The sequence below is a fragment of the Motacilla alba genome, chromosome 2 (genome assembly GCF_015832195.1).
Source record: "Motacilla alba alba isolate MOTALB_02 chromosome 2, Motacilla_alba_V1.0_pri, whole genome shotgun sequence".
Lineage (NCBI taxonomy): Eukaryota > Metazoa > Chordata > Aves > Passeriformes > Motacillidae > Motacilla > Motacilla alba.
This window is the reverse complement of record NC_052017.1, coordinates 171113-184766: the sequence shown is the minus strand read 5'-3', so window position 1 is coordinate 184766 and position 13654 is coordinate 171113. Positions and strand designations below refer to the sequence as shown.

Below are 13654 nucleotides of genomic sequence, written 5' to 3'. Positions count from 1 at the left end.
TGCTGATGCCCTGCTGCTGGCACCTGGGGCAGGGAATGCCACAGATCCCTGCAGGCTCTGACACTGTCCAGAGGAGCCAAGAGTGGGCCGGAGCCCAGCCCAGCATTCCTCCAGTGGTGGGGCACATCTGGGTGCCAAGGTGACCCGTGTGCCTTCAGGCGGCCCTGGGCCAGGACAGGCTGAATGAAGCAGGAGCTCCACGGCCGCCTTCAGAGGAAGAAGTGTGTGGCCATGTGCAGGGGTGTGTTTAGGAGCTGTGTCCATGCTCAGGGGCAGGAGCTGTGGTCATGTTAGGGGCAGGAGCTGTGTGTCTGTGTTCAGGGGCACTGTGTCTGTTTTTTGGGGCAGGAGTCAGGTGTCTGTGTTCAGGCTGATGCCAGGAGGGCACAGGCCAGCCCTCTGCTCTGCTGTACACCAGAGGAGTGTGGCAGGGCAGCAGCAGTGGGGCTGTCTGAGTTACGTGGCCCCAGCAGTGGCAGTGACCACGGCAGCTCCCCGAGGACCCTGCCCCAGCAGCCAGCAGCACTCACATCATCGAGCTGGGGCTGGAGCCGGGGCAGGGAGGTGGGTGCTGCAGGACAGGAGCCACGGGCTGCAGCCTCCTGCCATGAGTAAATCCACGGTGTGCAGCCTCTGGCTGGAAACCAGCCGTACCACAGGCTTGCAGCGCTTCCCAGAGAGCCTGGGCACAGCCAGGAAAACCCCACAGGGCACAACTTACAATCAAAGCCCCACGGGACTTCTTGCAGCCCCAGCTGAACAGGCACAGGTCTGTAGGTGGGCACAGGTGGGCATGGGGCAGCACCGTCCACCCTGAGGCTGCTGGCATTGTGCTGAGCACGCGCAGAGGTGGCCAGGGCAGAGATCCTGCCTCCATGTGCCAGCCAGCCTTGCCTCTGGGGGAAAAGGCACAGGTGTGACAGCGTCCCCTCAGCCCGTGCTCACTCAGGTACAGCCCCCACACACTCCACTACCACACCTGCACCTGTGCCCATCCAAGGGAATCAGGCCTGCAGCTGGGTGCAGATGCCCTCAGCACAGGGAATCACAAAGCCCTGAGGGGAGGTCCAGCCTGGCTGATGGGGACACTGGACGAGCTGGCACAGTCTGCCAGGGAGTTGGGGAGGGTCACAACCCTTCCCAGGTGCCAGCCATCGGGACACTGTTTCTCTCCTGCACCTTGAGCCAGTCCTGGAGCCACTGGCTAATGAATCATACCAGCACCATATTGTGGGCCATCACATCTTCATACAAGCCCCCTGCCAGGGAGTGATGAGGACCAGCTTTGTTGTGCTGAGTGAATAAACGCTCTGTGGTGTGCAATCCCTGCTCCTCTCCCAGTTCTTTAAAAACCACGGTACAGGTAAACAAGTGGACAGGTTTGGGTAGGGAGAATTCCCTTGTAAATGCTGAAATTGCCTTCCTTAGGGCAACATAAGCCTTGTTTTATGAATGCATATATATATGTGTGTATAAACATATTTATATATTTAAACAAACACATATCCATGTATAAGCACACTCTATGTATTTATCTCTGTGTGTGTCTGCACCTGTATCTACCTTTTATTCTGTGTGTGCACATGTGTGTGTGTGTACCCATGCACATACATGTGTACCAGTGCTTGTGTGGAGATTCCTTCCCTGGCAGTTCCTGCTCCAGGACACAGGGCAACAGCCAGAAGCTGGTGGATGGGAAATTCCAAATAGATGCAAGTGAAAAAACATACTGGGGAGGTGGTTGGGCACTGGTACAGGGCCCGAAGAGGAGGGGTTGCCCACCCTTGGAGATACTGGAAATTAGATGGGCAAATTCTTCAGCATCTGGAATGGGACAAGCTTCGAGCAGGTGTTGGAGCAGAGACCTCCCAGGGCCCCATCCAGCCTCACAGCTCGATTGCCCTGGGTCTTCTTTACTGCCCAGTTTCTCCTTGGGGCCCTCCTTCTCCCACTAATCCCAGTCTGGCCCAGCACCTGGAGCTCCAGCTCATGGGGCCCCCACAGCTCTCCCATCTGAGGAGGGGCCACAGCTGCTTTGGACAGTGTGGGCAGTGCCCTGCACCACGCTCAGTGTGCAGGTGCACTGTGCTCCCTGTGCAGCGTGGGCAGTGCCCTGCACCACGCTCAGTGTGCAGGTGCACTGTGCTCTCTGTGCAGTGTGGGCAGTGCCCTGCACCTTGCTCAGTGTACAGGTGCACCGTGCTGCTTTGGGCAGTGTGGGCAGTGCCCTGCACCTTGCTCAGTGTACAGGTGCACTGTGCTCCCTGTGCAGCGTGGGCAGTGACCTCACTGTACAATACAGGCAGTGCTGTGCACCGTGCTCCCTGTGCAGCGTGGGCAGTGCCCTGCACCTTGCTCAGTGTACAGGTGCACCGTGCTCCCTGTGCAGCGTGGGCAGTGCCCTGCACCTTGCTCAGTGTACAGGTGCACCGTGCTGCTTTGGGCAGTGTGGGCAGTGCCCTGCACCACGCTCAGTGTGCAGCGCTTTGCTCTCCGCTGTGCAAGAGGCACCAGGGCCGTCACAGTGCTCAGGGTTCACAGGGAGCTCTGCTCTGCTCGGTGCCAGGAACACTCTGCTGCTCTGCAGCTCTCTCCAGCAGCGCTGGTGACAGCACGAGCCTGTCACCTCCAGCAGCTCTGCACAGAGCTGCACCTCTGCAGCGTTTGTGGGGATTTCAACATGGCTGTTTGTCGGGCTGAGTGTGCATGGGCTCAGGGACTGGTTTAATACAACAACAACCGCAACAAAACCTTCCATGCAGGGAAAAACTGTGGGTGTTGGAACCACCTCAGTGACAGCCCGTGGATGAGCATGCAGTGGAGTGCGAGTGCTCTGCACACGGATTTCGGGTGGGCTGTGGCCTCTGTGCTGGGGGACATGGGTTAAAGACACAATGAACTAGTGCTGCCACCGGGGCAGGACATACCAAGCCAGTGTCAGTTAGAAATGCCCGGTGGGAATAAGGGAGTTCTTGGACCTTAAAATAAAATTTGACTCCTTTTAATGTCACTGGCCCAACCCTGGAGCTGTGGACACTTTCTGGAGCGTTGTGGTTAGCGTGCTCTGCTGTGCTGTGATCGGCTGCAGTGGCACAGACCCCTCATGTGGACACATTTGTAGTGGCAGAGCCCTGCGTGCAGCTGCAGAATGCTTTACCCTGGCCCCTGCCCTCCCACACAGAGGTGAGCACCAATTCTTGTGCCAGAGCCATCGCTGCCAACAGCTGTGTCCCCTTGCAGCCACGGAGCAGAGCTAAGGCCAGTCCCTGTCTCAGACCAACACCCACCCAGGATGGAGCAGTGGTGCAGGTGCAGGCAGCTCTAGCCCAGCCTGCTGAAAAGGGAGCCCACAGTTTTCCTGAGAGCAGGGCGCTGGGGGCTGCTGCCAAAGGACATTTACTCCCCTGATCCAGGGGGAATGCCAGCAGGTGTTGCTACCTGGACAGGGCAAATCCATGCTGGGGATGCTGTGAGCAGCACCAGGCCAGGCATTTCCTGAGGATACTTTCTTGTTTCCAGGTCAGTGGGGCAGGGACAGAGGCAGGTGTCCTATAGTGGAAGCCAGCTGTGCTGAGAAACCAAATCCTGAAAGGATCCCACAGAACCCTCTCGGTACCTGCAGCAAATATTTCTGTGGAAAGAGCCACCCACCAAGGACGTGCAAAAGCACAGCTTTGATTGCTCTGATCTGAGCTGTGCCTGCTGGCCACACGAGCCGACTGGAGCCAACAGCCAAGGGGGAGGGACAGCCACCCTCCAGTGCTCCGAAGCTGCAGGGCACTGCAGGAGGACTCAGCTCCACAGGCTGAGCATGGACCCCACACTCCAGGTGAACAGAATACCTGCCAAAGAGGGAAAGGACGTGCAGAGGGAGCACTGCTCCCCAGGCAGCACAGAGATGGCCCAGCCCTTGCTATGGCATCAGGGGAAGGTGGAGTCAGCTCTGGCTGTCAGGGATAGCTCCTGCTCTCCCAAGCTGTGTCTCCCAGGGAAGGGAGCTGGCTGGCCCGTTTGTGACCCAACTCCCTATCAAACCTGTGAGCAATTGGTGCCCCAGCCAAACCTTGGAGAGAGCCCTCCCCCTCTCCAGGAACCTCTGGTGACATTGCAATGGGTGTTGCTACCACAGCACAGGCATGGGAGCTGCTTTGCTCCATGGACTCACTGTTGTCTGTCACACCAGAACAGAGTTTTCCCAGGCTGGACACCCAGGGAGCCACGTGGCCCTTGTGCTCTCGACTGGGCATGCAGCCCTGTGCAAAGCTGGGTCTTCATGGGGTTCTGGGGCTGGGCTCGGTATCTGAGCTGGCTGGCTGCGGAAGCAGCATCTCCTGCAATGGCTCTCAAGAGCAGAGCATGGCTGGCCTGGATGTGCGAGCCCCTTTTGTTGTTGCACCTGTCCCAGGGCATCAGCAGCAGGGAGCCGGGCCCGGGCAGGGGCCGCAGCCGTGCTGGGATCTGCAGCAGCACACACATTCCCCCACTCCGGGATGAGCTGCGGAGGCGCTCCCGAGCCGCTCCTGGCCGCGGCTCCGCCGGCGGGAGGCCCGACCTGGGGATGCTCCCGGGCGCCTCCCGGCCCGCCCCATCCTCCTCTCTCCCGCATCTCGGCACCGGCACAGCAGCGGGTGCGATCAGCCCGCAAGGCCGCCGCTGCTGCGCGCACAGCCTCCGGCTCCGCGGGCCCCGGTACCGGCACCGGCCGAGGGGCGGGAGAGCCCCGGAGCCTCCCCCTCTCCCCGGCCGCTGGCCGCCCCGACCTCCGCGGCCGCCTCTCGGCCCTGCTCGTGTCCCTGTCCCTGTCCTTGTTCCCATCCTCTGCCCTCCCTGTTCTCCTCTGCCCGCGCCGGGCCGGGGCCGCGGGACCCCCGTTCCTGCAGCGAGGAAGAACGTGGTCTTTCTCCATAGAAAATAATTTATTGAAATCACAGCTATACACGGGCGGGCGCCAGCGGCAGCGAGGGCCCGGCCCGGCCCGGCCCGGCCCGGCCCGGCTCAGCCCGGCCCAGCGGGCGGCCAGGGCCCGAGGGCCAGGCGGCCGCGCTCCCCATGGCACGGACAGAAGGACACGCTGCCGTATGTACAGAGTTTACACGGAATAAATAAGGGACATGTACACAGGAGGGGGAGCGGGCGCTCGGCCCGCCCCAGGGTCCGGGAGCCCGGCCGGGCTCAGGGCCGGGCGCCCTGCTCGATCTGCTGGTGCTGGCTGCGCACGGCGAAGCGATTGACGTGCACCGGGATGGGCACCACGATCTTGGGGTTGCGGACGGGCTCTCCCGAGCGGTTGCTGACATTGCCAGCCTTGATGCGTTTCCACTTGGCGCGGCGGTTCTGGAACCAGATCTTCACCTGCACCTCGCTCAGCTTCAGGGCATGTGCGATCTGCGAGCGCTCCGTCAGGCTCAGGTACTTCTTGCAGTGGAACTCCTTCTCCAGCTCCAGCAGCTGCTCGCTGGTGAAGGCCGTGCGGCGCCGGCGGCTCTTCCCGGCCGCGGAGCCCGGCGGGGGCTGCTCGGCGGCGGGGCCGCCCTTGCCCTTGCCCTTGGCTCCCAGCGCGGTGCCGGCGGCCGCCCCGTCCAGGAAGGGCTCCTCCTCGCTCTCGCCCGCCGAGCTCTCCTCCTCCCGCTCGCTGCACGGCGTCGCCGCCGACTTCACCTCCAGCTTCTCCTCGTCTGAGCTGTACGCCTTCCCGTCTGCGGGGCACACAGCGTCAGTGTCCGCCGCACCCCGCAGCCCGTCCCGCCCGGCTCCCCCCGTTCCCAGAGCCCCGCAGCCCGGGGGAAGCTCTCTCCCCGTCCCGCGGGGGGCTGCAGCTCCTCCCGCTCTCTCGGACCCCGTCGCTACCGCGTCCCGCAGCGGGCGAAGCGGCAGCCCCGGCTCCGCCCGCAGCCGCACCGGCTCCGCTGCGGGCAGCGCCCTTCTCCCCGCAGCCGCCCGACAGAGCCGGCGGCCACCCCGGGCCCTGACCCCCTCCGCAGCCGCCCCATCCCCGTCCCACGGCCCGGCCGTAGCAGCACCACGGTCTCGGTCTAGCAGAGAACATCACAACACTTCAGGGCTTGCCTGGATCTCTGCGCAGGAAAGAACGCCCACACCTTCTCTCTCAGCTCAGCCCTCCCTGTCTCTTTCCAGTGCACCAGACCACCGATGCTGTTAGAAAGTAGCCAGCCAGGAGCTGAAGAACTGTCCTGGAAACAGCATCCAGAGCAGCTCCAGCCCAGCAAACCTCTCTGCAGGGCTCTACAGGACACACTTCTGGCTCTCCCTCCCTAATCCAAGGATGCACCACAGCAGACTGTGCAGCCAGGGAACAAGGTGCTGAGGCAGCCGATGCTCAGGGCTCAGCTATGCCCAGCAGTGGGCAGAGGGGCAGGGCAGAACCTGTCAGCATCACCCAACAGACAGCACCTCGTCCCAGGCCATAGGCAGAATGCCGTGCTTGGATCATGGCAGACATCTCTGTTAAGATGCCTGTGAGGATACTGACAGGGTACTGGGGTATGAAACTCTTCCTTGCAAGCTTCCTGCATCCCAAACTGCTGCCTGAAGGATTAAACAGCCATGGAGCAAGGGAGGACACAGACAGGTGGGAGACAGACAGAGGAAGGAGGTTTGGAAGACAGTCACTTCCACAGTAGAAGGGCTCAGAGTGAGAAGATGCTCTCAGCCACAGACAGGGGTCATGAAGGGAGGACCCACAGCTGTGCACAAGCAGGTGAAGAGGCTTTTCTGTCATGCTGAGACTAGAAGAGACCAGAAAATTCTTCAAGTCTGACCCAAGAGCAGTAATCACTGCTGGAAGGAGTTGTCCTGAAGCACTGCTGCTCTATATAATCCAACATGCACAAGGAGAAGCAGCTGCTCTCCAAGCTCCTAAGCAGTGTCCAGGTACTGGCACATGCAGCCAGGGCTCCTGGATCGTTGGCCACCTTACCTCATCTCAGGGGGAAAGGCAGAACAGCCCTCAGAAGCCTGACAGTGCAGGGTTTAAATACACAAACAGAACTGCAGAAGACTACTTGAGCCCAGCAGACATTGCTGGTAGTCTGGTGACTGTGGAGCTCCCACATCCCTTGTCAGTCCTGCAGCAAGCCTGCGGCTTCCAGAGACCAGGCTTTGGAGATTTGGAATATTCTCCCTGCTCTTCCTGTTTCCTACAGTGGGAAAGAACACTTCATCTCTATCCTGCTGCAGAGTGATTTCTTTCTTCCTGAGGGTCAGGGGTAGGGAAAGAGATTTCCCATGTGCATAGAGGGTAAAGACCCAGAGATTTAGTGCTTGTGGGGCTGAGGATCAGCAGCAGGTGGCAAGGAGCCCTTTGGCTGCCATTGCACAACCTCGTGCAAGCACTTTGCCGAAGAAAAGAAGAGCTTTCACTTCTGTGTACCACCCCTCTCTGGTGGAGCATGGGGCCTGACAAGGTGAGAGCTCTTATAAGGAATTCAGTCTCTTCCCCAAGGGCTCCTTAGGTCCTGTCCTGCCACTGCAGTTGCCCAGGGATGGAGGATGGCATCCCAGCAGCCACACCAGCAAACAGCGCTCCTAGGGCAGCTTGCTCCTGTCAGGCCAGGCTGTGCCCCAGGAGACTGGGAGAAGACTGAGCAACATGATGGTTTGCAAAACAGGGGCTGTCTCTGAATACTCTTCTTAACCTGACGCCAAATTTTAAATGGAGCATTCACATTTGTGTTTTATAAAAGGGCTGGGTTTGCAGTAAGGAACTTGGAACTACTTGATAACATAATCTAAATTGAATGTGTTCACAAAGAAAATTGGTATATTGGTCTGTTAGTCACTTACTATGTCCCCAGCAAGGAAGGAATGCAGGCAGGGGATCCCACCCATGTGGTTGGGGTGTACTGAGACTTTCAAGGCCTTTGAACATGAAGTGAAGCTGTCACAAAGCAAAGCATCATGACTGAAAAATCAACGAGAAGCAGTAAATGAAGAACAGGGCTGACCCGCTGGTTTGTTTTTCACAAAGTCACAACTGTTCATTGATCTTGTCAAAGACATTGAGGAGAGTCCAAAGGGGGTCACAAAAATGTTCTGAGGGCTGGAGCACCTCTGCTGTGAGACCAGGCTGAGAGAGCTGGGGTTGTTCAGCGTGGAGAAGAGAAGGCTCCAAGTAAACCTTATTGCAACCTTTGAGTACTTAAGGAGGGCTTACAAGAAAGACAAAGAGAGACTTTAAACTCTCTTGTGATAGAACAAGGGGTGATGATTTTACCTAAAAGAGGGTCGATTAAATGAGGTAGAAGAAAGAATTATTCACAACGAGTGGGGTGAAACACTGGGACAGGTTGCCCAGGTAAGTGGTGGATACCACATCCCCAGCAACACCCAAAGCCTGGTCAGACAGGGCTCTGAGCAACCTGATGTAGCTGAAGATGTCCCAGCCTACGGCAGGGTGTTTGGACTAGGCGACCTTTAAAGGTTCTTGCCAACCCAAACCATTCTGTAACTCTGTGATTATGGATGTGGAAAGCATGGTGAAGAGACTTGAGTGTCACAGGTGACAAAGCTGTCAGGAAAGCACCAAGAAGAGCAGGGTGAGGAATGGGTGCTGTGATGAGCCCTGTGTTGGTAAGGGCAACAACAGAAACTTCACCCTGTCCCTGACTGAATGTGCTGTCTCTACACCAAACCAGGAAAGAGTCTCAGACTACTGCCTGAATCTCAGAGGAGATCTGTACAGCTCAGGAACAAACCTGCTCTCACAAGAGGTGTGGAGAGCTAGGGATGTTAAGTACCCTTACACCAGGGGTCATACCTTTGTGGCAGCTGTGGAAATAAACCAGACTTCAAGCTTTGCTGCCTCTCCCTACTCAAGAAGGGTGGCAGTTGCTGGAAGCAATTTCAAACCCAGTGGATGCAGAGAGAAGTCCTAAAATAGTGCAATAATTCCTTTGGCTGATCCAGGAAGCAACTGATCCTGTGTCCACAGACACCTGCATGACGGAGATACTAACAGAGCCTAGGGACAGCAGCAGTCACTCCAGAGTATAGGTCACTAAATGTCAGCAAAACTGTCAAAAGGGGGCATTTATTCTTCACAAGGCTCTTCTACAGGTAAAAAATCTGTGGAACATCTTGCCATCTTGATGTGGCTGATGTCAAGGTTATCCCTCCTTTCTGGTGGACTCCAGGGGAGATTAGATAAGGCCACAGAAAACAAATTAGTCAAAGTTTACTAAATATACAGGAACAACACTTGGCACAGGAAGTCCCTGATGTGCAGATGGTTGGATGTGAGGGAAGTATCATTTTAGAATTGACCATTGAACAGGGTGTGCTCTCTTGCTCTTCCCTGGACAACTGCTTTTGGTCAGGGCCACAGACTGGATGCGAAAGCAAACCGCATTACAGACAGTTTTTGGTGACTCCTGTTGACATGAATCATCTTTCCATTCCTTAGTACTGGAAAAAGCGCACAACAACCCTCCTGAGCTTCCTCTAAGATGGTTGTAAAACAAACCCCACTGTCCATCTCCAGTTTTGTCTGGTAAGCCAGGAGAAGCAGTAGGTAAAGGAGAAGGTAGGCACATATGGCCTGACAAATCCTCTTGGACCTGGGCAAAGCAGCCCACGGAATTGGGTCCACATGAGCACATGCCTGTGCACAAGGACAAGCACCCCCCAAGGCTCCAGAGCAGCCCCAGTGCTCAGAGGCAGCAGGGATGAACAGCTGTAGCAAGACATCTTCCCTTCCATCATATCGGCCAGTTGCAACAGGAAAAGTCTTAGAGGTAGCAATTCTTGGATTCAGAAGTGGCCACGGTCTGGGACAGTTTGTCTGAGTCCCTTGGGAGTAGAGAACACATTGGGCTCAGGTTTGAAGGAGCCATAGAGGGAGATCAAGCCCAATGAGGTTCGTCTGCTCACAGATGGGAAAGGTGAGGCTGTATAGACCTGGTTTTGGCCAGGGCAGTGCTGCCCCTGAGAAGACTTTCACAAAAAAAGGAAGATTGCATTGGGCTTTTGGCTCAGCACAGAGGCCGGGGAGCGCTGGAGGAGCACCAATAACCCCCACAGGCAAGGGGGAGGCAGAATGCCCCCAGTGTCCTACTTGGGATGAGAGGTCTAAGGGGTACCTGAGTGAGTGAAATGCTTTTCTGAGGGATAAGGCAGGGCAAGGAAGACACCTGGGCTTACCCAGGAGAGACTGAAGAGAGGATGGAGAACAAACAGCCAAGCACTGCAAGAAGCAGCAGAGATTCTCAGCACACATCCATGCCAAGAAGCCTTGTGAGACAAAGGTGGATCCCAGGAGCGGCCAGGAGAGACAGTTCAAGAGAGGCCGTGCCAGAGAAGCAGCAGCTGGCTCGTCTGTGTCTTGCCGCAGGGAGCCCTCACGCCCCGTGCTGCAGGACCACGGGGAAGAGCTGAGTGCTGGACCTGGCTGAGAAATACGGAGCAACAAGTCTCCGAGGCTGGTGCTGGCGCGCTCGGGGAGCGGTCGCAGCGCACAAAGCCGAGGACCCCGACGAGAGCCGTTCCCGTCCGCCCGGGGGTCCCGGGAGGGGCGCTGCCGCCTGCCCGCGCCGTCGGGCCGAGCCGGTGCCGAGCCGGCGGCCGGGACGGGGGAGAGCGGGGCTGCGGGCGGCCGCCTCGGAGCGGGACCTGCTCCGCCGGGGCGAGCTCGGGGGAAACTTTAGGAAGCCGGCAGTCGCAGCACGGCGACGCCGGGAGGCACCGGGCCGGGCCGCCGCACCACGCTGGGGACAAGGCTCGGCCCCGCGCCGCACCGAACAGCACCGGGACGGGGACCAGGACCAAGATCGGTGCGGGCGGGGAGGGCTGCGGACCGAGCCCCGGGACGCCCCGCCACCTTCCGCCCCGCTCGCCCGGGCCGAGTGCCAGGACCTCGGAGAGCTCCGTGCGACTGGTCCGGCCAGGAGCGGCCGCCCTCCCGCCCCGCGGCCCGGCCGAGGTAAGGAAGTTGGACTCCCACCCGGGAAAGCTGCGGACCGGGCTTGGGACGGAGGGGAACCGGTCCGGTGCACCGAGCCGGGTCGGGAGTGCAGCCGAGGGCAGGTCCCGCTGGCTACCCCGCCGTCCTGCCCGCCCCGGCCCCCAGCGCCTCGGCTCCGCGGTGCCGTCCTGGCGAGCTCCGGCCCGCAGGACCGCCGGCCCCCAGCGCCGCCGGGACGGCGGAGAGGAGCCGGGAAGGTCTCCCCGGGGCTGCGGCGCTCCGGTGAGGCGGGGCGGCCGCTCTGCGCCGGGCAGGACGGGCCCGCGCCGCTCTTACCTGCCAGGCCAGGGAAGGGGTCCGGGAAGTGCAGCGGCGGCTCGGGCGGCCCCTTGTCGCGGCCCGGGGGCAGCTCCTCCGCCTCCAGGCCGTCGGCGCCGCGCCGGCAGCCGGCGTCGGGGGTGGCGCGCGGCGGGGGCAGCTCCTGCGGCGGGTAGAAGCCGTCGGGGGGCTCGGAGAAACTGGGCAGGGCGGTGGTGAGCGCCACCATGGAGGGCACGGCCTGGCCCAGGCTGGCGCAGAAGGTGTTGGTGAGGCGGCCGGCGAAGGAAGCGAGCGGGGCCAGCGGCGGCAGCCCCGACTGCAGCGGGGCGTGGGACAGCGCCTGCGGTAGCACCAGCGGCCGGTACGGCATGAACATGGGGTAGCCGGTGTAGAGCAGGTGCCCGGAGCGCGGCGGCGGCGTCCCGATGAGCGAGTCGATGGAGAAGGCGGTCCCCTGGCCGCCGGGTCTCTGCATGGCGAGCGGGCGCCTCCGGCTCAGCCGGCACCAACTTTCCGGTGAGCTCGGGCCGCCGCCAACTCGCCGCGATCCCGCCGCCGCCGGGCCCCGCCGCCGCCGCGGCCCCGGCCCCGGCCCGCGCCCTCCGCCTCCCGTGGGCTCCGGCGCCCGGCGAGAGCTGCCGCCCGCCCGCCCGCCCGCTCGCTGGCTGGCTCGGCGCGGCGGAGTGGAGGCGCGCTCGGAGCCGCCCGCCCGCCCCGCCGCGGGGGGGCCGGGCCGGGCCGCCGAGGGGAGGGGGAGGAGGGGAGGGGAGGCGGGCGGGGGTGTCGCCCTCTGCTCTCATCCATCTTCTGCACATCACGGTCGAGTTCCTCCTTCAGCGCCCGCTCCGGCGGGGCAAGGCGCCCCGCTCCCCCGGCGCGGCCGGCCCCTGGGAAGGCACCTCCCCCTCCCGCCTCATCAGCTGTTATTAATGGTGATTGATGATTAGCAATTACGGGGCCAGGACAAGGGTGCTTTTGTGGGGACGGGACAGGGCCGCGCTCTCCGCGCTGCCCTCTCCGGGCCCGGGCCCACGGACGGGGCGAACCGGCTCCGCTCCGCCGGCACCACCCGGGCTCCCATACCGGACCCGAGCCGGCCCTCCCGGCAGCTCCTGATGGCCGAGCCCGCGGGGAGTGCTCCGGGGACGGCAGCGAAGGGCGGCTCCAGCGCCCCGACGGACCGGCCCTGGCCAGGCACCGGCCGCCCCGTGCCGTGCCGTGCCGTGTCCGCAGGCCGCCCGAACAGGGCGCGGGGAGAGCAACCACGGGGCAGGGTCGGGAGTGCCCCTTTCTCGGCCCTGGAGCCCTGTCAGCTCGGAGCGGGGTTTCCTTGCACCGGCGGGCTCGGGCGCCGCGGGGCCTCCCGCAGACGCGCTCGGGTCGGGGTGGGAGGGGGTGTGCACCCCGCAATGCCCCCTCTTGCTGCGCCCCCCGGCCCCGGCACCGCTCGCCCCCGCACTCCGTGTGTCACTCGTCCCCCGGTGAGGGCAGCGGCCCCGGTGCGCATCGCTCCGTCTGCAGAGCAGGCGGGAGCCGTGCGAGGCGAAGGCTCCCGAGCCGCGGCTCCGCTGCGCTCGCTGCATCCAGAGGAACATGGCCCGCCCCTTGTGGGGAGTCCCCACGCTAAACCAGAGGACTTTCTGCTCGGCATTTGGGTTGTCCTGTCTATAGAGAGCTGCTGATCAGACCTGCAGGAAGCAAACTGAAGCCCTGCTTCAGAAGAGGATCAGGATTTTTAAAGTGCTCGGAAGGCAAGAACTGCAAGCTGGAGTCATGTCGGTGCTCACTCCAGCTGCAGTTTCAGTGGCACAGTGATACTCCAGACCTCTAGCTCTCACCTGGGCGTATTCCTCTTCTCAAGTGCCTTGTGTGTTCCTGCCTGCATTTCCCCTTTGACCAGGGATGCAGCACCCCTGGCTGCTTAGCTACCCAGGCTCCCTGGTGGCATCGATAGCTGTGTAAACACATGGATTTCTCTACCATCACCTTCTGCTTTGTCCCTGAGCATGTCTGGAACGCCCCTTTGTGAAGTGCGTGTTTTCTGTGGGACATGACAGCCCAGCCATGGAGTTGGGCACTTGGATCCTGTGTGGAGCATTTAAGTAAGGCAAAATGGGCCCACTGTGCTGAAACTCAGCCTTCCTCCACTAAACAGGCACAATCTGAATCCCCAGGGCCCAGATATGACATCACACAACCTCCTCTTTCTTTCTTGTCTTTTGTGCCTTCTTCTGTGGCACATCCTTGTGGTCCCAAAGAGTTATCCCTCCGCAGCAAGAACAGCCCTGCTCCAAGTCAGGGAAATGGGTGTGGAGAAGTCAATGGTAAAATAATCATCCAGGCTCAAATATTGAATCATGAAACTGAGGCCTGGCATAGGGGATCCCTGTCAGCACTCTGATGCAGACATTTCCT

The 13654-nt window shown here is 60.8% G+C and overlaps 1 protein-coding gene across 1 annotated transcript; it reads right to left on the bottom strand.

The window, feature by feature from the left end:
* Positions 1-4924: 4924 nt before the first annotated feature.
* On the bottom strand, positions 4925-11858 carry GBX1 (gastrulation brain homeobox 1). Its single transcript, XM_038128366.1, has 2 exons — positions 11255-11858; positions 4925-5696 (listed from the first exon to the last, which is right to left on the bottom strand). The coding sequence occupies exons 1-2, from the start codon at positions 11712-11714 to the stop codon at positions 5173-5175; spliced, it is 984 nt and encodes a 327-aa protein (XP_037984294.1). The 5' UTR covers positions 11715-11858; the 3' UTR covers positions 4925-5172.
* Between the last annotated feature and the right edge of the window lie 1796 nt (positions 11859-13654).